This window comes from Oncorhynchus keta, chromosome 16 (genome assembly GCF_023373465.1).
Source record: "Oncorhynchus keta strain PuntledgeMale-10-30-2019 chromosome 16, Oket_V2, whole genome shotgun sequence".
In the NCBI taxonomy this organism is placed as follows: domain Eukaryota; kingdom Metazoa; phylum Chordata; class Actinopteri; order Salmoniformes; family Salmonidae; genus Oncorhynchus; species Oncorhynchus keta.
In genome coordinates, this window is record NC_068436.1 from 13,810,938 (window position 1) to 13,832,556 (window position 21,619).

Here is a 21,619-nt window from a genome sequence, read left to right on the forward strand (position 1 = left end):
GGTGCGCCGTGGCCAAACTCTCCTACCGGAGCAGTCAAGACAGCTAGACAAGCTGATTATGAACTTCGGTCGAACAGATGTCCTGTTCCACCATATCCACACTGAACCTGGCAAGAAGGTGCATATCCGCCCTTACAGGATTCCTGAGGCTCGCAGAGTCATCGCTAAGAAAGAGGTGAGGGAGATGTTGAGGATGGGCGTGATCGAGCCCTCGACGAGTGACTGGTCCAGTCCCATAGTCCTGGTCCCCAAATCCGATGGTAGTATGAGACTCTGCAACGACTTTAGGGGCGTGAATGCCATCTCTACATTCGATGCGTATCCCATGCCCCGCGTGGATGAACTCTTGGAGCGCTTAGGAAAGGCCAAGTTCATCACTACCCTGGATTTGACAAAGGGATATTGGCAAGTGCCGGTGGCTCCGGAGGATCGCCCAAAGACTGCCTTCGCCACCCCAGAGGGGCTTTTCCAGTATGTGAGGATGCCCTTCGGACTGCACGGCCCCATCAAGAGTATGCAGCGGCGTACATAGACGATGTGGTCATCCACAGCGAGGACTGGGATAGTCACCTCCTGCGATTACGGGCGGTGCTCGTGAGTTTGGAAGCCACAGGGTTGACAGCCAATCCAAATAAATGCTGCCCGGGCCTGTCCGAAGCGGAATACCTGGGGTACACCATGGGGAATGGGAAAATACGCCCACAGGCAGAGAAGACCAGGGCAATTCATGACTGGCCTCGACCCCGGACCAAGCGAGACGTTCGGGCCTTCTTAGGGATAACAGGATATTATCGCCGTTTTATGCCGGGATATGCAACCATTGCCAACCCCCTCACAAACCTCATCAGGAAAAACCTGCCAAACCAGGTAGAGTGGAAAGACGAGACGGAAGAGGCCTTTCAATTGCTAAAAGATGGCCTGTGTTCTGATCCCATTCTACAGGCTCCGGACTTCTCACAAGAGTTCATTGTGCAGGTCGACGCCTCGGATACAGGGCTCGGGGCCATACTAGCTCAGGGTAAAGGTGAAGCAGAGAAGCCGATTCTCTTCATTAGTAGGAAGCTCAGCGATCGGGAACAGAGGTATGCGACCGTAGAGAAAGAGGCCTTAGCCATCAAGTGGGCCCTCGATTATCTCCGGTACTACCTACTGGGTCGGAGGTTTGCATTAGTTACTGACCATGCGCCCCTCACGTGGATGGCTGGTAAGAGAAACAATAACAGAATAGCCAGATGGTTTTTGTCTTTACAACCGTTCTCTTTCCATGTCATTCACAGGGCCGGATCGAGGAACGGGAATGCAGACGCGCTGTCCCGACGCGACCAAGACGGTGCGTCTGGCGCCCGACCCTCCGGTTCGGTCCTGGGGGGGAAGGTATGTGGAAGGACCACCAGAGGGCAGGCTGGGCTCATGGATAGTAGCCCAACAAGGAATGGGAGACAAGGTAACCAAAGGCAATTAAGCACAGCTGACGGTACTAATGACATACTCTCCTTCCCCTATAAGAGAGAGAATGGAACCAGCAGAGAAGGGGGAAAACTATCTCTGGAAGATGGCCACCGAGAGAGAGGAGCTATCCAGGAAGAACCACTAAGACGGTGACAATCCCGTGACTTTTTGTTGTAGTTTAAAGATAATCCTATTGTGTTCCGGTTTCATCTGGAGAAGAAAATGTATGTTTTGCTTTGGAAGATTTTCATTGATTATGTTGGAGTGTTTGTGTTGACCAAATGCCCTCAATAGAGAACTGTGTTCAATCAAGAAAACCTACTCCTGACTCGTTTATTCCACCTTCCCGCTTTAGAGTGAAACCCAATTACTTGGTCCGCTCACAATATATATATATATATATTTCATCAAAATCATTGAGTCAACAGTTTATAAAAACTGATATCAAATCCATCAACTGCTTATCAAATGTATGGCAATTTAGTTATTGAAGCTGCAGTAATCAACTCTGTCGCATTTTCCAGCTCTGAATGATACTTTACAACTGTCAATGAATAACCATTCATTCTAAATGACTAAAGGAGTGGTAATTAGCCACATAACTTGGAAAGTAACTCTAGTCGGCTTGACTGTGGATGACAAGGAGTTAAGGTTCCCCAGTGGAAACAAAAGCCACATTGAGACGGAGGCCAGCCAGCCAGTGTAACTCGGCCCTCTCTGTGAGCTCTCTCGGCCTGCCGCATTGGATACTCTCCAAAGCTAAGTCTTTTCCTTCTCCTAGCCCGCATTCCATTGTAACAGTTAGCAAATGTGTTTGTGTTTCCCCTCAAGCCAAGGCCAGATTCATTTGATGACTCAAAAGGCTGATAAATGTGAGGGTGGGTGATTGTGTTTGAAGGCGGTTTGCGGGAGGACAAAACATGCAGGATTTTTATTTTCACATTCTGGGCATGGCTAACCTCTAATCTTTCATCATTGATTTTACTGTTTGTCACAACACTAATGAAACCACAGAATGGCACACTGTAGCAGCATGTAATACGCTACGCATGCAACTAAGTGAACCCATATTGCTGCCTTTGATGTCCTTGCTCTGTCCCGACATAGCGCTATACTTGCGTATCTGGCCTTTTACCAGTTTAAGCTCAAGGCACCGATCGATGACAACATGACTTTGTTTTTTTATTTCACCTATATTTAACCAGGTAGGCTAGTTGAGAACAAGTTCTCATTTGCAACTGAGACCTGGCCAAGATAAAGCAAAGCAGTGTGATACAGACAACACAGAGTTACACATGGAGTAAACAATAAAGAAGCCAATAACACAAACAAGTCAATGACACAGTAGAAAAAAGAAAGTCTATATACAGTGTGTGCAAAAGGAATGAGGTAGGCAATAAATAGGCCATAGGAGCGAATAATTACAATTTAGCAAATTAACACTGGAGTGATAAATGAGCAGATGATGATGTGCAAGTAGAGATACTGGTGTGCAAAAGAGCAGAATAGTAAATAAAATAAAAACAGTATGGGGATGAGGTAGGTAGATTGGGTGGGCTATTTACAGATGGACTATGTACAGCTGCAACGTTCAGTTAGCTGCTCAGATAGTTGATGTTTAAAGTTGGTGAGGGAAATAAAAGTCTCCAACTTCAGCGATTTTTTTTTGCAATTCGTTCCAGTCACTGGCAGCAGAGAACTGGAAGGAAAGGCAGCCAAATGAGGTGTTGGCGTTGTGGATGATCAGTGACATATACCTGCTGGAACGTGTGCTACGGGTGGGTGTTGTTATCATTACCAGTGAACTGAGACAAGGTGGAGCCTTACCTCGCATAGACTTAGAGATGACCTGGAGCCAGTGGGTCTGGCGACGAATATGTAGCGAGGGCCAGCCGACTAGAGCATACAGGTCGCAGTGGTGGATGGTATAAGGTGATTTGGTAACAAAACGGATGGCACTGTGATAGACTGCATCCAGTTTGCTGAGTAGAGTAGAGTGTTGGAAGCTATTTTGTAGATGACATCGCCGAAGTCGAGGATTGGTGGGATAGTCAGTTTTACTAGGGTAAGTTTGGCAGTGTGAGTGAATGAGGCTTTATTGCGAAATAGAAAGCCGATTCTAGATTTGATTTTGGATTGGAGATGTTTAATATGAGTCTGGAAGGAGAGTTTACAGTCTCTCCAGACACCTAGGTATTCATAGTTGTCCACATATTCTAGGTCGGAACCGTCCAGGGTGGTGATGCTAGTCGGTCGGGTGCGAGCAGCGAACGGTTGAAAAGCATGCATTTGGTTTTACTAGCGTTTAAGAGCAGTTGGAGGCCACGGAAGGAGTGCTGTATGGCATTGAAGCTCGTTTGAAGGTTAGTTAGCATAGTGTCCAAGGAAGGGCCAGAAGTATACAGAATGGTGTCGTCTGCGTAGAGGTGGATCAGGGAATCGCCTGCAGCAAGAGCGACATCATTGATATATACAGAGAAGAGTCGGCCCGAGAATTGAACCCTGTGGTACCCCCATAGAGACTGCCAGAGGACAACATGCCCTCCGATTTGACATACTGAACTCTGTCTGCAAAGTTGTTGGTGAACCAGGCGAGGCAGTCATTCGAAAAACCAAGGTTATTGAGTCTCCCGATAAGAATACAGTGATTGACAGAGTTGAAAGCCTTGGCCAGGTCGATGAAGACGGCTGCACAGTACTGTCTTTTTATATTTTCATGGCGGTTTTGATATCGTTTAGGACCTTGAGCGTGGCTGAGGTGCACCCGTGACCGGCTCAGAAGCCAGATTGCACAGCGGAGAAGGTACGGTGGGATTCTAAATGGTCAGTGATCTGCTAACTAACTTGGCTTTCAAAGACTTTAGAGAGGAAGGGCAGGATGGATAAAGGTCTGTAACAGTTTGGGTCTAGGGTGTCACCCCCTTTGATGACCGCGGCAGCTTTCTTTAGGGATCTCGGACGATACGAGAGGTTGAACAGGCTGGTTGCAACAATGGCGGTGGATAGTGTTAGAAAGAGAGGGTCCAGATTGTCTAAACCAGCTGATTTGTACGGGTCCAGGTTTTGCAGCTCTTTCAGAACATCTGCTGTCTGGATTTGGGTGAAGGAGAAGCTGGGGAGGCTTGGGCGAGTAGCTGCGAAGGGGGGCTGTTGGCCGGGGTTGGAGTAGCCAGGAGGAAGGCATGACCAGCTGTTGAGAAATGCTTATTAAAATGTTCGATTATCATGGATTTATCAGTGGTGACCGTGTTACCTAGCCTCAGTGCAGTGGGCAGCTGGGAGGAGGTGCTCTTGTTCTCCATGGAATTTACAGTGTCCCAAAACGTTTTGAAGTTAGAGCTACAGGATGCGAATTTCTGCTTGAAAAAGCTATCCTTTGCTTTCCTGACTGACTGCGTGTATTGGTTCCTGACTTCCCCGAACAGTTGCATATCGCGGGGACTATTCGATGGTATTGCAGTCCGCTACAGGATGTTTTTGCGCTGGTCAATGGCATTCAGGTCTGGAGTGAACCAAGGGCTATATCTGTTCTTAGTTTTGCATTTGTTGAACGGGCCATGTTTATCTAAGATGGTGAGGAAATTACTTTTAAAGAATGACCAGGCATCCTCGACTGACGGGATGAGGTCAATATCCTTCCAGGATACCCAGGCCAGGTCGATTAGAAAGGCCTGCTCGCAGAAGTGTTTTAGGGAGCGTTTGACAGTGATGAGGGGTGGTCGTTTGACCGCGGACCCATAGCGGATACAGGCAATGATCGCTGAGATCCTGATTGAAAACAGCAGAGGTGTATTTGGAGGGCAAGTTGGTCAGGATAATGTCTATGAGGGTGCCCATGTTTACAGATTTAGGGTTGTACCTGGTGGGTTCCTTGATGATTTGTGTGAGATTGAGGGCATCTAGCTTAGATTGTAGGAATGCCGGGGTGTTAAGCATATCCCAGTTTTGGTCACCTAACTGAACGAACTCTGAAGCTAGATGGGGGGCGATCAATTCACAAATGGTGTCCAGGGCACAGCTGGGAGCGGAGGAGGGTCGATAGCAGGCGGCAACAGTGAGAGACTTATTTCTGGAGAGGTACATTTTTTAAATTATAAGTTCAAATTGTTTGGGTATAGACCTGGAAAGTATGACAGAACTTTGCAAGCTATCTCTGCAGTAGATTGCAACTCCTCCCCCTTTGGCAGTTCTATCTTGACGGAAAATGTTGCAGTTGGGTATGGAAATCTCAGAATTGTTGGTGGCCTTCCTAAGCCAGGATTCAGACACGGCAAGGACATCAGGGTTGGTGGAGTGTGCTAAAGCAGTAAAACAAACTTAGGGAGGAGGCTTCTGATGTTGGCATGCATGAAACCAAAGTTTTTTTGATCACAGAAGTCAACAAATGAGGGTGCCTGGGGACACGCAGGGCCTGGGTTTACCTCCACATCACCCGAGGAACAGAGAAGGAGAAGGATGAGGGTAGGGCTAAAGGCTATCAAAACTGGTCGCCTAGAGCGTTGGGGACAAATAATATAAGGATCAGATTTCTGGGCGTGGTAGAATATATTCAGGGCATAATGTGCAGACAGGGGTATGGTGGGTTGTGGGGAGGTAAGCCCAGGCACTGAGTGATGATAAGAGAGGTAGTTATAATGGGTGAAGTCACCGCATGTGTGGGAGGTGGGACAAAGGAGGTATCAGAGGTATAATGAGTGGAACTAGGGCCTCCATTGTAAACTAAAACAATGATAACTAACCTAAACAACAGTATACAAGGCATATTGACATGAGAGAGACATACAGCGAGGCATAAAGTAATCACAGGTGTTGATTTGGAAAGCTCGCTAAGACAACAACGGGTGAGACAACAGCTAAGCAGCTAAAATGGTGATGACTGGGTGGAGAGGGTCGGTTAACTATACACAGGGCCTGAGTTCGCGGCTGGGGATAAACAAAAAATAAACAGAATGGAGTACCGTGATTAATGGACAGTCCAGCAGGCATCAGCTATGTAGCCAAGTGATCATAGGGTGGAGTCCGGGTGAACAACTGAGTAGGCCTGGAGGTGGGCCTCAGGGATAGCTTCGGTACTGGGTAACTCGGTGGGTGCTAGCTAGCTGTGAAGATCAGGAGTAATGGTCCAGGGTTTACGGCAGGAATCCGGCGTTGTAGTGGAGAGACTGTCCGTTACTTGTAGGCTGGCGAGTATTATCCAGGATAAAATATCTATATATTTTTTATATATTTAAAAAAGGGGCTGGTACCTGTGCAGAAGGTAAAGGCCGTTGGCAGTGGCTAACAATGACTAAAAAGCTTGTAGCTAATTAGCTGGTTAGCTTCTGATGACTAGGTGGTTCTTGCTATAAGGTCAAAAAATTAAACTGAACTAAGAAAGGTGAGAAAGCATTATTATATGTAAGAGATAGAGATGTTCAAAGAGAGGTGATGCTAAATCCAGCTAAATTAACTAAGAAAGGCCCTTCTGTAGCACAGTTGGTAGAGCATAGCGCTTGTAACGCCAGGGTAGTGGGTTCGATTCCCGGGACCACCCATACGTAGAATGCACACATGACTGTAAGTCGCTTTGGATAAAAGCGTCTGCTAAATGGCATATATTATTATTATTATTATTATTAAAACATTGTTATTGTGCGTACAAGAGGGAGAGAGGGGAATCTGAAGGACCTGAAGGGGAACGAACAGAATCTATCCATATAGAACCGTATAGAAACCTTACAGAAGCCAAGGTAAATTTTAGTTTTTTTCCTAATGCAGTCAACCATGCTCCTATTCTCAGCAATCAGTCATCCAGGAACAGGAAGACAACAGTGAGGTCTGTTCAACGCTGGTCCGACCAATCTGATTCCACACTCCAAGACTGCTTCCATCACGTGGACTGGGATATGTTTCGTATTGCATCAAACAACAACATTGACGAATACGCTGATTCGGTGAGCGAATTCATTAGAACGTGCGTTGAAGATGTCGTTCCCATAGCAACGATTAAAACATTCCCAAACCAGAAACCGTGGATTGATGGCAGCATTCGCGTGAAACAGAAAGCACAAACCACTGCTTTTAATCAGGGCAAGGTGACCGGAAACATGACCGAATACAAACAGTGTAGCTATTCCCTCCGCAAGGCAATCAAACAAGCTAAGCGTCAGTATAGAGACAAAGTAGAATCTCAATTCAACGGCTCAGACACGAGGTATGTGGCAGGGTCAACAGTCAATCACGGATTACAAAAAGAAAACCAGCCCCGTCACGGACCAGGATGTCTTGATCCCAGGCAGACCAAATAACTGTTTTGCCCGCTTTGAGGACAATACAGTGCCACTGACACGTCCCGCAACCAAATCATGCGGACTCTCCTTCACTGCAGCCGATGTGAGGAAAACATTTAAACGTGTTAACCCTCGCAAGGCTGCAGGCCCAGACGGCATCCCCAGCCGCGCCCTCAGAGCATGCGCAGACCAGCTGGCTGGTGTGTTTACGGACATATTCAATCATTCCCTATCCCAGTCCGATGTTCCCACATGCTTCAAGAGGGCCACCATTGTTCCTGTTCCCAAGAAAGCTAAGGTAACTGAGCTAAACGACTACCGCCCGTAGCACTCACTTCCGTCATCATGAAGTGCTTTGAGAGACTAGTCAAGGACCATATCACCTCCACCCTACCTGACACCCTAGACGTACTCCAATTTGCTTACCGCCCAAATAGGTCCACAGACGATGCAATCTCAACCACACTGCACACTGCCCTAACCCATCTGGACAAGAGGAATACCTATGTGTCTCGATCCCGCCCTGTGCAACTGGGCACTGGACTTCCTGACGGGCTGCCCCCAGGTGGTGAGGGTAGGCAACAACATCTCCTCCCCGCTGATCCTCAACACTGGGGCCACACAAGGGTGCGCCCTCTCCTGTACTCCCTGTTCACCCACGACAGCGTGGCCACGCACGCCTCCAACTCAATCATCAAGTTTGAGGACGACACAACAGTGGTAGGCTTGATTACCAACAACGACGAGACGGCCTACAGGGAGGAGGTGAGGGCCCTCGGAGTGTGGTGTCAGGAAAATAACCTCACACTCAACGTCAACAAAACTAATGAGATGATTGTGGAATTCAGGAAACAGCAGAGGGAACACCCCCCTATCCACATCGATGGAACAGTAGTGGAGAGGGTAGTAAGTTAAGTTCCTCGGCGTACACATCACAGACAAACTGAATTGGTCCACCCACAGAGACAGCAGGCGCAGCAGCGCCTCTTCAACCGCAGGATGCTGAAGAAATTCGGCTTGTCACCAAAAGCACTCACAAACTTCTACAGATGCACAATCGAGAGCATCCTGTCGGGCTGTATCACCGCCTGGTACGGCAACTGCTCCACCCACAACCGTAAGGCTCTCCAGAGGGTAGTGAGGTCTGCACAACGCATCACCGGGGGCAAACTACCTGCCCTCCAGGACACCTACACCACCCGATGTCACAGGAAGGCCATAAAGATCATCAAGGACAACAACCACCCGAGCCACTGCCTGTTCACCCCGCTATCATCCAGAAGGCGAGGTCAGTACAGGTGCATCAAAGCTGGGACCGAGAGACTGAAAAACAGCTTCTATCTCAAGGCCATCAGACTGTTAAACAGCCACCACTAACATTGAGTGGCTGCTGCCAACACACAGACTCAACTCCAGCCACTTTAATAATGGGAATTGATGGGAAATGTAAAATATATCACTAGCCACTTTAAACAATGCTACCTAATATAATGTTTACATACCCTACATTATTTCTCATATGTATACGTATATACTGTACTCTATCATCTACTGCATCTTTATGTAATACATGTATCACTAGCCACATTAACTATGCCACTTTGTTTACATACTCATCTCATATGTATATACTGTACTCAATACCATCTACTGTATCTTGCCTATGCCGCTCTGTACCATCAATCATTCATATATCTTTATGTACATATTCTTTCCCCTTACACTTAAGGGGAAATAAGGTAGTAGTCTATAAGGTAGTAGTTTTGGAATTGTTAGCTAGATTACTTGTTCGTTATTACTGCATTGTCGGAACTAGAATCACAAGCATTTCGCTACACTCGCATTAACATCTGCTAACCATGTGTATGTGACAACATTTTTTTTTATTTGATTTGATTTGATTTGAATGAGTCACTGTGGAGACAGAAGAACAGCTTGCACAGTGGAGACAGAAGAACAGCTTGCTTAAATAAAGGTGTCATCCGTCAGGGAAAGGAGTCATTTGCGAGAGTGGTGTGAAGACGATGCCTAAACCTCCAGAATAGCTCAATACCCAGCATTATTTTCAAGACCCACGACTGAAAAAGATGAAGATCCTTTGGTCATAAGAACACCACGCTGAGATCAACCTAAACCAGGACCATCGACCTGAGGTTAATATCAATCTGTTATCTTCTCAACTACAACTCTACCTTTTAATGTTGGACATTTCAGTATTATCTCCTGCTCTTCTCATGGTTCCTCTCATTTGCGTTAAGACAAATAAAATGGGATGGAAAGGAAGAGGACAAAAGGAAGGAGACTTCCGAGACGGCGAGTCCCACGACGCCTGGATTTATTCATCTACCAATTAAACAAAGGCTAATTAACAACGCTAGGCCACAGCTGGGGGACCCGAACAGATGAAAACGGTGACACCAAATGAGACCCGGAGCCATCATCAATTCAGATCAGAACGCCTGGAGAAACAGAGGTGGCCTTCTGAAGGGGGCTCTGGGGGGACAGTCCCTAACACCCGTGGGGGCGAGAGGGGGGTCTCAGGTGCAGCATCACCAGAGAGGTTAGCGGACCCTGGGTGGGTGATACCCTTCAGTGGCCCTACAGCGGGGCCTCATGTGGACCACAGCTGAGATCACAGCCCCTTAAACAGCTCCCTAACCAAACATCAGCTGGTCACTATGGAGGAGAGGGGGCAGATCCATCAGTGTGTGCGCTGATCCATCACTGAGCAAATACACACATATGCCATCACTCAGTGGGGTAAGTGAGAGGTCATGGATTGAGAATGTGTTTGTCTGACGTAGTCCCTAACACTATGGTGTCATCTAAACAAGCAATGTTTTCCCACGAGTGAAGTCTGATGTTGAATCAATCAGCTTATTACATACAATGGATCTTATCAAAGGACCAGCGCGGGGTCAGGTGATTCATAATTCAACAGTGGGTTGAAGATATCCTGCCTGGTGTGGGGGCTGTGGTGGGTTATGGACAGGGCCACAGGGTTATATCCTCCTGGTCTGGCCCCAGTATTTATGCTGCAATAGTTTGGGACAGGGCCAGTCTGTTATATCTGGACCCTCCTGTCTCAGCCAGTGTCCAGTATTTATGCTGCAATAGTTTGAATGATCGGCTGTGAAAAGTCAACTGACATTTACTCCTGAGGTGCTGACCTGTTGCACCCTCTACAACCACTGTGAATATTATTATTTGACCCTGCTGGTCAACGTTTGAACATCTTGGCCATGTACTGTTATAATCTCCACCCGGCACAGCCAGAAGAGGACTGGCCACCACTCAGAGCCTGGTTCCTCTCTATGTATCTTCCTAGGTTCCTGCCTTTCTAGGGAGTTTTTCCTAGCCACCGTGCTTCTACATCTGCATTGCTTGCTGTTTGGGGCGTTAGGCTGGGTTTGTGACATCGGCTGATGTAAAAAGGGCTTTATAATTACATTTGATTTGATTGAAAGTCCTCCTCAAATGGCACACATTCGGTGTAGCATAAGACCACTATCATGGTTTGGCTTGGTTTGGATCCAATCCAATGCCTCACTGTCATTTCAATAAGCACACTACAGCAGAGAGTGTGGTGGATGTCACAGGGTAATCACATCCATCCAACCATCGTCCAGGGATCACATATGAAGGTTCACACAACAGGCCAGGCTGGGCGATGAGGTTCTTGAGGTTTGATGAGGTTCACACAACAGGCCAGGCGAGTAGTCCTCAATCAATGGGGACTGGGAGCACGCACACGCACACACACACAAAATCCATTTGATGGCTGAGTACACAAAGACAAGACTCTGGTGTTCGGTCTCCAGCATCTCCAGTCAAAAGGCCTCATTCACAGCCAGGACAAGACGCTCCTCTGACGGATTGACTGCATTCCTCCTGTCTCTGTGACCTGACAACAGCCGTGCCCTATTTCTCCATATCACAGCAGGAGGACAAGGTGACAGCCGCAACCCACTGACAAAACAAGTTACTGAGGAGGCTACGATAATTAGGACTTATCATCCCGACCAATGGAGTCTCCACAGTATAGAGGGGACTTCTTGAGTGGAACCCAAACTGTGTACTGTTTATGGAACGACTTTGGAGTCCAGTCATTGTTTTACAGTAGAAAGAATGGAATGGTTAGAGGGGTTCCAACATAAACCTGGCACCATATCAAATGTCCAATAGGATTGGCTTAAGAGCTCAAACTCTACTCCTATAATAAGGTAAAACCTACACGGAACTCTTCATTAGCCACAGTACCTAGAGTATGACCTCACAGACCACTATACCTACTCGAGGTCGACAGATTATGATTTTTCAACACCGATACCAATTCATCGGCCGATTTTTATATATATATATATGTAATAATGACAATTACAATAATATTGAATGAATAATGAACACTTATTTTAACTTAATATAATACATCAAAATCAATTTAGCCTCAAATAAATAATGAAACATGTTCAATTTGGTTTACATAATGCAAAAACAAAGTGTTGGAGAATAATAATAATAATAATAATAATAATATATGCCATTTAGCAGACGCTTTTATCCAAAGCGACTTAGTCATGTGTGCATACATTCTACGTATGGGTGGTCCCGGGAATCAAACCCACTACCCTGGCGTTACAAGCGCCATGCTCTACCAACTGAGCTACAGAAGGACAAGTAAAAGTGCAATATGTGCCATGGAAAAGAGCTAACGTTTAAGTTCCTTGCTCAGAACATGAGAACATATGAAAGCTGGTGGTTCCTTTTAACATGACTCTTCCATATTCCCAGGTAAGAAGTTTGAGGTTGTAGTTATTATAGGACTATTTCTCTATACCATTTGTATTTCATATACCTTTGACTATTGGATGTTCTAATAGGTACTTCAGTATTGCCAGCCTAATCTCGGGAGTTGATAGGCTTGAAGTCATAAACAGCTTAATGCTTGAAGCATTGCTAAGAACTGCTGGCAAACGTAGTAAAGTGGTGTTTGAATGAATGCTTACGAGCCTGCTGCTGCCTACCACCGCTCATTCAGACTGCTCTATCAAATCATAGACTTAATTATAATAACACACAGAAATACGAGCCTTAGTTCATTAATGTGGTAAAATCCGGAAACTATCATTTCGAAAACAAAACGTTTATTCTTTCAGTGAAATACAGAGCCGTTCCGTATTTTATCTAACGGGTGGCATCCCTAAGTCTAAATATTGCTGTTACGTTACACAACCTTCAATGTTATGTCATAATTATGTACAATTCTGGCAAATTAGTTTGCAACGAGCCAGGCGGCCCAAACTGTTGCATATACCCTGACTCTGCGTGCAATGAACGCAAGAGAAGTGACACAATTTCCCTAGTTTAATATTGCCTGCTAACATGAATTACTTTTAACTAAATATGCTGGTTTAAAAATATATACATCTGGGTATTGATTTTAAGAAAGGCATTGATGTTCATGGTTAGGTACATTCGTACAACGATTGTACTTTTTTCGCAAATGTGCTTTTGTTAAATCATCGCCGTAAGGTGAAATTGGCTGTCTTCCCACAGTTCGCAACGAGCCAGGGGGCCTAAACTGCTGCATATACCCCGACTCAGTGTGAAATGAACGCAAGAGAAGTGACAATTTCCCTAGTTTAATATTGCCTGCTAACATTAATTATTTTTAACTAAATATGCAGGTTTAAAAAGATATACTTGTGTATTGATTTTAAGAAAGGCGTTGATGTTTATGGTTAGGTACACATTGGTGCAACGACAGTGCTTTATTCAAGAAATGCGCTTGTTAAAGTTGTGATTCTATGATAAATTAACAGGCACCGCATCGATTATATGCAACGCAGGACAAGCTAGATAGACTAGTAATATCATCAACCATGTGTAGTTAACTAGTGATTATGTTAAGATTGATTGTTTTTTATAAGATACGTTTAATGCTAGCTAGCACCTTACCTTGGCTCCTTGCTGCACTCGCACTCCACGCAGTCTCCTCGTGGAGTGCAATGTAATCGGCCATGATCGGTGTCCAAAAATGCCGATTACCGATTGTTATGAAAACTTAAAATCGGCCCTAATTAATCGGTCGACCTCTAATACCTACTGCAGTATAAACCTAAATACCCCCAAGATGAGAACAACAACACGTTTTTACAGCCAGAGAAAGTGAGTTGGCCCACTTTCCTTTCAAATCAGAGCAGAGAAAGTGTGATGCCTGCCAGGAGGATTTCATCTTCCACTCTGAATGGTTACTTGGCAGAAAACAGGCATTACATCCAGAGGTGAGGCAGAAGTAGTAGGCCTGGCTATGTGTTGGTGCCAGTCCATCTTCTACCACACTCACTGTCCCACGGCAGCACCCATTCTCCTTCCTGCCAGCCCAACCAGAAGTGATGCAATGTGTACCCCAGCCACGGGATTGGGCGCTGACCTAAATCTACCACCCCCTCCTCTCTGGGGACATGGGCGGAGGAACGAGTGCAGAGGCTTATATTTGGAAGGAGGAAGGAAGGATGTCAGTTGAGAATAAACGGGGAGGAGAGAGGAGAGAGGGGTCAGGAGAAAAGGACAGCAGTGAAGTAAAGACAAATCACAGCCTATAGCTGGAGGTGCTGACTAACGGGAGTCAGGAAATAAGCTGCAGTATACAAATGAAAAGACAAGTCCCACACTCATCTCTCTTTGCTGTGGATTGATTTGAATATCACAGAGCTACCATGGTGCAATGACCGTAACCTTTCACGCTAAGACAGGATCGTAGAGAGGTCACAAGTCAGACAGCAGAACTCAACACAAAGATTAAGGTATTACCCAGACACCGGCAACTGTCACTGCTGCAGCCTGCGACACAGAGAGGAGAGAGTGGCTCACACACAGACAGAACCACTGTGTAGCAGTGGAGGCTGGTGGAAGGAGCTATAAGAGGACAGGTTCATTTTAATGGCTGGAATGGAATCAATGGCAGGGAGTCAAACATGTGGTTTCCATACGTTTGACATCACTCCTTTGATTCCAGTCCAGCCATTAAAATGAGCCTGTCCTCCTACAGCTCCTACCACCAGCCCCCATTGCTCTATAGGTCTATATATAGCAAATCTACCGAGTAGGGAGAGAGATCTACTGTAAAGTAAAGAAGGTCATGTTGAAATTTCTCAACCTTTGCATACTTTTCTGGAATAATACTCACACACTTCAAACTTACTGAATTCATTTGCCTTTGGTTGTGTAGGGTTTAGTCGGGACAATATACATGATTCTTTATTAAGTACTCCTGTGAAATGACTGAGCTAATACGTCATGTTGTAATATAATAATGGTATGACCTGACCATGTTCAGTTCATTGAAGGTAGTTGTACATATCTTATTTGGACTATAAGTACAGTTATAATAACAGCTTCCTCTACACCTCGATGTTGACCTTTTCCATTCTCCTCCCTCATCATGTTCAAAGTGAACAGATCATTGGCAGAGGTATGAACGGGGTGCAGAGGGGGGACACGTCATGTTTTATGCCCAGAGGGTGAAAAATCACTCTAAGGACTGTTTTAACAGCCAATGAAGCACAGAACACTCGCCAGAGCACCCACTAACACACACACTGCTCTAAGATCAATGGAGGAGCAATGTACATTCATGAAAACTGTGCTGCCTACTACTACAGCGTGTGGATCACACACACACACACACACACACACACACACACACACACACACACACACACACACACACACACACACACACACACACACACACACACACACACACACACACACACACACACACACACACACACACACACACACACACACACACACACACTGGGTCCTGTGTGTGTCACAACTGCTTAACCAAAAAGCAAGTCCTGCTGATTCAAGAGAGACTAATGATCTCAAGATTCTCAACCACATGTAATTTACATTTTAGTCATTTAGCAGACACTCTTGTCCAGAGCGACTTACAGAACGCACAACCCTGGTGCTTGCTCCATGCTCTACTAACTGAGCCACACGCGACATCATCTATCCTAGAGTTTGAGAGGCATGTCCATGACTAACTACATGGGTTACAATTGCATTACAGTAGTAAGCCTGTTTACTGTATTTACATATGACTTTACTGTAAAATGCCTAAGAGAGGACAAACTCTACATGGCATATACTCTATAGGCCTGAATCCTACTAAGGAGGCTATGATGTAGTATAATTGAAATAACTTTATTGATCAATTGCACACAAGGTCCAACCGAAATTTGACTTCCTCTTTTAACCCAGCCCCTCTGAAAGACACATACATACAGGTTTTGGAGAGGTGCCCAGGAGGTACCCTTATAGCTGTATTATACTACTATATCATATAATATCATAACTACATTATAGCCATATTATACTACTATATAATATAATAACTACATTATAACCGTATTATACTACTATATAATATCACAACTACATTATAGCCTTATTATAATACTATATAATATCATAACTACATTAGCCTTATTATACTACTATATCATATAACATAATATCATAACTACATTATAGCCTTATTATACTACTATATCACATAATGTAGTATAATAGGCTATAATGTAGTATAATGTGGCTAGTATGTAGTATAATAGGCTATAATGTAGTATAATAGACCTATAATGCAGCATTAGCTAGTCTTCTTCCCAAGGGGAAAGCTGATAGCAGAATACACCTGCATATGTATGAACAAGGAGTCAATGTAAAACAGCTGGTGGAACTCTGATGACAAGCAGGCCATGAAATGGTTTATAAGATTGTACGATTAAACCTGAGAAATAGGAGTCTGTCTGGTGAAATCTAATAATGAGTACCTTGGATCAATCAGCTCATTCATCAATATGCGCGAGTATTGATCTCTACGTGATTTATTATGTCATTTGTAGGACTAGGCTGTGTGTGTGGCGAAGGGGCCGGTGGTAACTGCGTGTCCTTACCCTCCACTAACTCGTCCAGGCTGCTGATCTTCTTGCTGCCGTCCACCGTGTATATGCTCCGGACACCTTGAGGCAGGTTGACGTTGTCCGAGAGAGACCGGGTAAGCTCAATGAGCAGGGCGTCTAAGGACCTAAAACGGTCGTTGGACACGGCATATACCAAACCATTGAAGTATTTGTCCCCATTTCGGTAGAACCGCACTTTTTTGGCTTTCTTCTCGGAGGTGAGCGACTGGAGCGTGCGCGTTCGGTAAAAGCTACAGTGCGCGCTGTGCGCCGGGCTGGGCACGAGACCGTTGCCTCTGGAACCTGACTGGGATCCCGAGCCGTTAGCCCGTGATGAACGGTGCATTTTGTCCCGTTCCTCAAAGTGTTCCCATTCAATACTTCTGCTGAGTGACATGTTCGATCTGTTAATGTTTTGATCTATCTATCCGCAGGAGAAAACAATAGCAGATGGCTCCTCCAGGCAAGCCCTATTGTCCAACGCGTTCCCAAAGACAGCAGTCAAACAACGCTTTGGCGATCACTGATACAGTAATCGAGAGGACAGTGTACTTGTAGGCTAGTTCCTCCTTGCGCTGTCAATATGTAATTTTCCGGGGATACAGTCCGCTATTAATGTAACTAGGGGTACTGTAGCCTGAGTTACGGTTACAATCTTACCTTGTCAATAAGGCTGCACAATAAACTCTCGGTTATTGAAATACCAAAAGCTAAACGAAAAGGATTGCTCCAAAACTCAATGTCAACAAACATTCACCGGCAAATTAAAATTAATACCAGGTGCAGAGAGCCGAGACTTGATTGACAGTCAACTGATGCAACCGCTAGTTTACCAATGAACCGAGCCGCACAGGAAAACACTCGATTCCAAGCTATAAGAATGTATCCGGTAGAAAACACAAATGGGAAAAACGAATTCCATGTAGCACAAATACATTGCATGTAAAGCCGGTGTACAAAATCCACCGAATCTAACAAAGCCGCATGCTTGCTACAGAAACCGCAAGCCTCCTCCTCTTCTCACATCCTTTCTCTGACGGACGAACCGTTCAACACTAACACTGTAGCACGAGAGGCCACCCCAGTCTTGTCATCCAACGAGGGAGGGAATGCTTCTTCCCCTCAGGGTCCTAACGGTAGTCCTTGTCCAAATGTTCAGCAAGTGGTGTATTTTCTCAAATGTGCAATTTGGCCCCTAAATTGGAACTTATTTGTTATGTCATTATTTCTGATGTGCCATTTAGGTATTTATTAGGCAATACCATTCCCTCGAAAAGCTAAAGGAAAAATGATAACCATAAATAGGTGCTAATGGCCAAATCCAGCCACTCTTGTGGGTTTGAAAGTTGAGAAGCAGCTTATGGCTTCATCAGGGTGTCTGAGACAGAGTGATACACCCTGATTAAGTCTTTTTTATCATAGTATTTTATTAGGATCCCCATTAAATCAAATCTAATTTTATTTGTCACATACACATGGTTAGCAGATGTTAATGCGAGTGTTGCGAAATGCTTGAAGCAGCAACCACTCATCCTGGGATCCACGCAAAACATGAAACAATACAGAACATTAATAGACAAGAACAGCTCCAGGACTGAAATACGCAAATAAGTGTAAGCCGATGCGCCTACTTGGTGTATTTTAATGATGTCTTAGCCCACACATTAGAGGCTTATTAACTTTCAAACCCACAAGAGTGTTCGGATTTTGATATGTCATTTAGCACCTAATTTGTGGTTATAATTCTTCCTTCAGCTTTTCAATTCCCCAATTGGAATACCTGAAGCACTCCTCCTACTTATTTTTCCTCAAGAATACCATTCCCCCATTGACATAAGTCAGTGCTCTTTAAAGGTTATAGACTCAAGCAATTCATTGGACATAACACATCTCATCTACACTGTGTGTGTCCACTGTCCAGTCACCAGAGTGCTACCAAGGTCATAGGCTTACAGTGGCCAGTGGATTACACAGCGAGAGTGATGCCACTTTCTCTCTGCCAGCCTAGTGGGTGCCTACCTACCTGCATCATCATCACCTGGCACAGCACCACAGGAAGGGCTCAGACCTAGGTCCCATGGTGCCACGGCAACCAATCCTTGAACCAGGAAGTATCCAGGAAGTTAATAACATCAACAGAGAAACATTATTAATATTGAATAATATTGCTCATTATGAAAATAATACTAGAATACCCAAAGCGACTTAGAGTGATGCGTGCATATATTTTTACTTATGGGTGGAATCAATCAAACCCACAATTCTCGTTTGCAAGCGCCATGCTCTACCATCTGAGCCATCCAGGACCTTTGAATCTAGTGCCAAAGCAAACAACAGGAGCAACTGAGGACATTGATCAGGGTGTGTGTGACACACAGGGATCAGTCCCACTGTCCCTTCATATCCCGCATGTGACAATGCCTGGACGTATGGAGGTGAAGAACAAATCACAACCAGTGTGGTGGAGCTCAGTTTATCTTCTTCATAAAGATCCATCAACCGAGACACATAAGGAACTCTCCAGAAAACAAGCATAGCAGCTGCATTGGAATGATGCATTGTTGGTAATTCCTCTTTATGAGATGAAATGGGATGAAAATGGGGGTGAGGAAACAAGGCAGGAAACAAATAGGAAGTCACTAGTCCTCAGGAGAGAGGATATCCTGCACACAATGACAAAGCAGAAAATCCCCCTGAATAATACGATTGAGAATCCCTTGTTCAAAAATGAAAGAGCCAAATGGAGGGAAAACAATCAAGAGGATAGACAGTAGAATTCCCTGAAATGGTCTCTCTGTCTGGATAACGGCTAAATGTGTTATATAAAAGAGTTTTCATTCTGTTTCAGGAGGATTTTGGGGATGAATCCACTTAAAGACTTTCCCCCAAAAAAATTCTCTAAGGACATTTGAATCAGCTACAGTGGAAGAAATGCATGCAGTAGAAATTAGGAGGGTGACATGACCCTGGGTGACTTGTTTACGGTTGCTTGATAACTCATCAAAACAACTCGTTAACAACTATTTCATAGAAGTATAAAACTCTTTATATATGTGATTCACAGTGTTGTACAGTCAATGACATCCTCCTTAATCATGCTTCTACAAGATCAATTCAGTTTTTAGACTGGAGCTCAAGTTGTCATGCAGTTATTAAGTTTCCATTTCATTAGTTCTTCTCAACCACACGGAGGAGCAGATACAGGTGTAGGATCTTAATTTGAGCCAGTTTGCTACAGAAGGAAAATAATCCTGCAGCAACAGGAAATGTGAATTACTTTGTGGATTATAATTAATGAACATTTTTGTAGGGGTTGATACATTTTTTCGTTAGGGCAAATCAAGTCTGATATTTTAAACCTTGAATACACTACATGTTTGCATTTCCTGCAGTGCAGGAACAAAAGAGGGATCAAATTAAGATCCTACATCTGTAGAAGGCATCTGGAGATTACAATTCAATTTCTTTCTAAGCTGACAGGCTGGTGATGGATGTGTGTATGCGTGTAAGTGTGAACGCACGCATGTGTGTGTGTGCAGGTTTTTGTGCAGAAGCACATATGTTAATTTGGATCCAGACATCAGGTGCTGCAGCACAATGTGATTTAAAATGGAGTGGCAGTGGTTGTAGGTCAGAGGTCAAGGGAGTGAGGAAAGGGGAAGAGTTGACCAGCTCATGTGACTGAGGAGGGCCGTCACTAGTTAACACAGCCACATAAACGCCACCCATTTCCACAATTTATCTTCTTAAAATCTGATTTTAAACCTAACTTTAACCTTAACCACACTGATAACCTTAAGCCTAACCCTAAACTTAAATTAAGACCAAAAATCACCTCTTTTTTTCAATGAATTTTTACGAGATAGCCAATTTAGACTTTTTGGCTGTGGTAACTATTGACGACCAGAGTCTCTTTGAACCATTTTATGAACCCTATGTGCATTACATTCATGGCTTCAGTAAACAATGTAATTGCAGGTCTATGTAACAAGCAGGAATGTTGACGGTTGGTATAATATAATCAAAGTAAGTGTCACGTTCTGACCTTAGCTCCTTTGTTTTGTATTTGTTTTAGTATGGTCAGGGCGTGAGTTGGGGTGGGCAGTCTATGTTCCTTTTTCTATAATTTGGGATTTCTGTGTTTGGCCTGGTATGGTTCTCAATCAGAGGCAGCTGTCAATCGTTGTCCCTGATTGAGAACCATACTTAGGTAGCCTGGTTTCACTTTTGAGGGGTGATTATTTTCCGTGTCAGTGTTTGTGCCACACGGGACTGTTTCGTTTATTAACGTTGTTGTTTTGCATTTTAGTGTTCAGGCAAATAAACAAGATGAACACTTACCACGCTGCACATTGGTCCTCCGATCCTTCCTACAATCGGTACAGTAAGACTACAATACATGCATGGATGACCCTAATGAATGACAGAGACAACATTATACCAAAGTAACTAACCATCATCCTGTTTAAAATGATCATAGAAGAGCAAGCACTTTTGAGGACAGTTCCACCACCTGCAAAATCCCGATTTTATATAATTGAATTAGGTATTTACATTTGACTAACTCCCAGAGAGTCCATTCATGTGTTTCTCTCTTCAAAGCCCTGTGGTTACAGAGCTACTCTGTGTCCCTCTCACCCTACACACTTCTGGGTAAAACCATGCATCAGGCCTGTGGCTACAGAGCTGGAGGTCATGTGGTCCATGGCCACACAATTTAATCATTTGAAGGGTATTATCCATAGCCTGAGTGCAACTGGCATGCATGGGGTTCCATATTGGGTCAATTATGTTTACATCTGAATCGGAAGCAGGGTTGTGGAGTAACGGATTACTGTAATCCGTTACGTTACCAACAAATATTGTAATCAGATTACAGATACTTTTGAAAAACTAGAGTATTACTACGGGCATTACTTTTAAATT

At 44.6% G+C, this 21,619-nt stretch overlaps 1 protein-coding gene across 7 annotated transcripts in view; it reads right to left on the minus strand.

The window, feature by feature from the left end:
• The window catches only part of LOC118379014 (serine/threonine-protein kinase DCLK2-like), a 126,155-nt gene extending 108,387 nt beyond the window's left edge, over window positions 1-17,768 (minus strand). For 6 of the 7 annotated variants that reach the window (XM_052464724.1, XM_052464719.1, XM_052464717.1 and 3 more), the window contains exon 1: window positions 16,688-17,767. In XM_052464724.1, the coding sequence (XP_052320684.1) occupies window positions 16,688-17,090 (403 nt within the window). In that variant the 5' untranslated portion in view covers window positions 17,091-17,767. Of the gene's footprint in view, window positions 1-16,687 lie in introns of all 7 variants that reach the window. The other variant, XM_052464720.1, reaches the window with a different exon arrangement.
• Window positions 17,769-21,619: the final 3,851 nt, after the last annotated feature.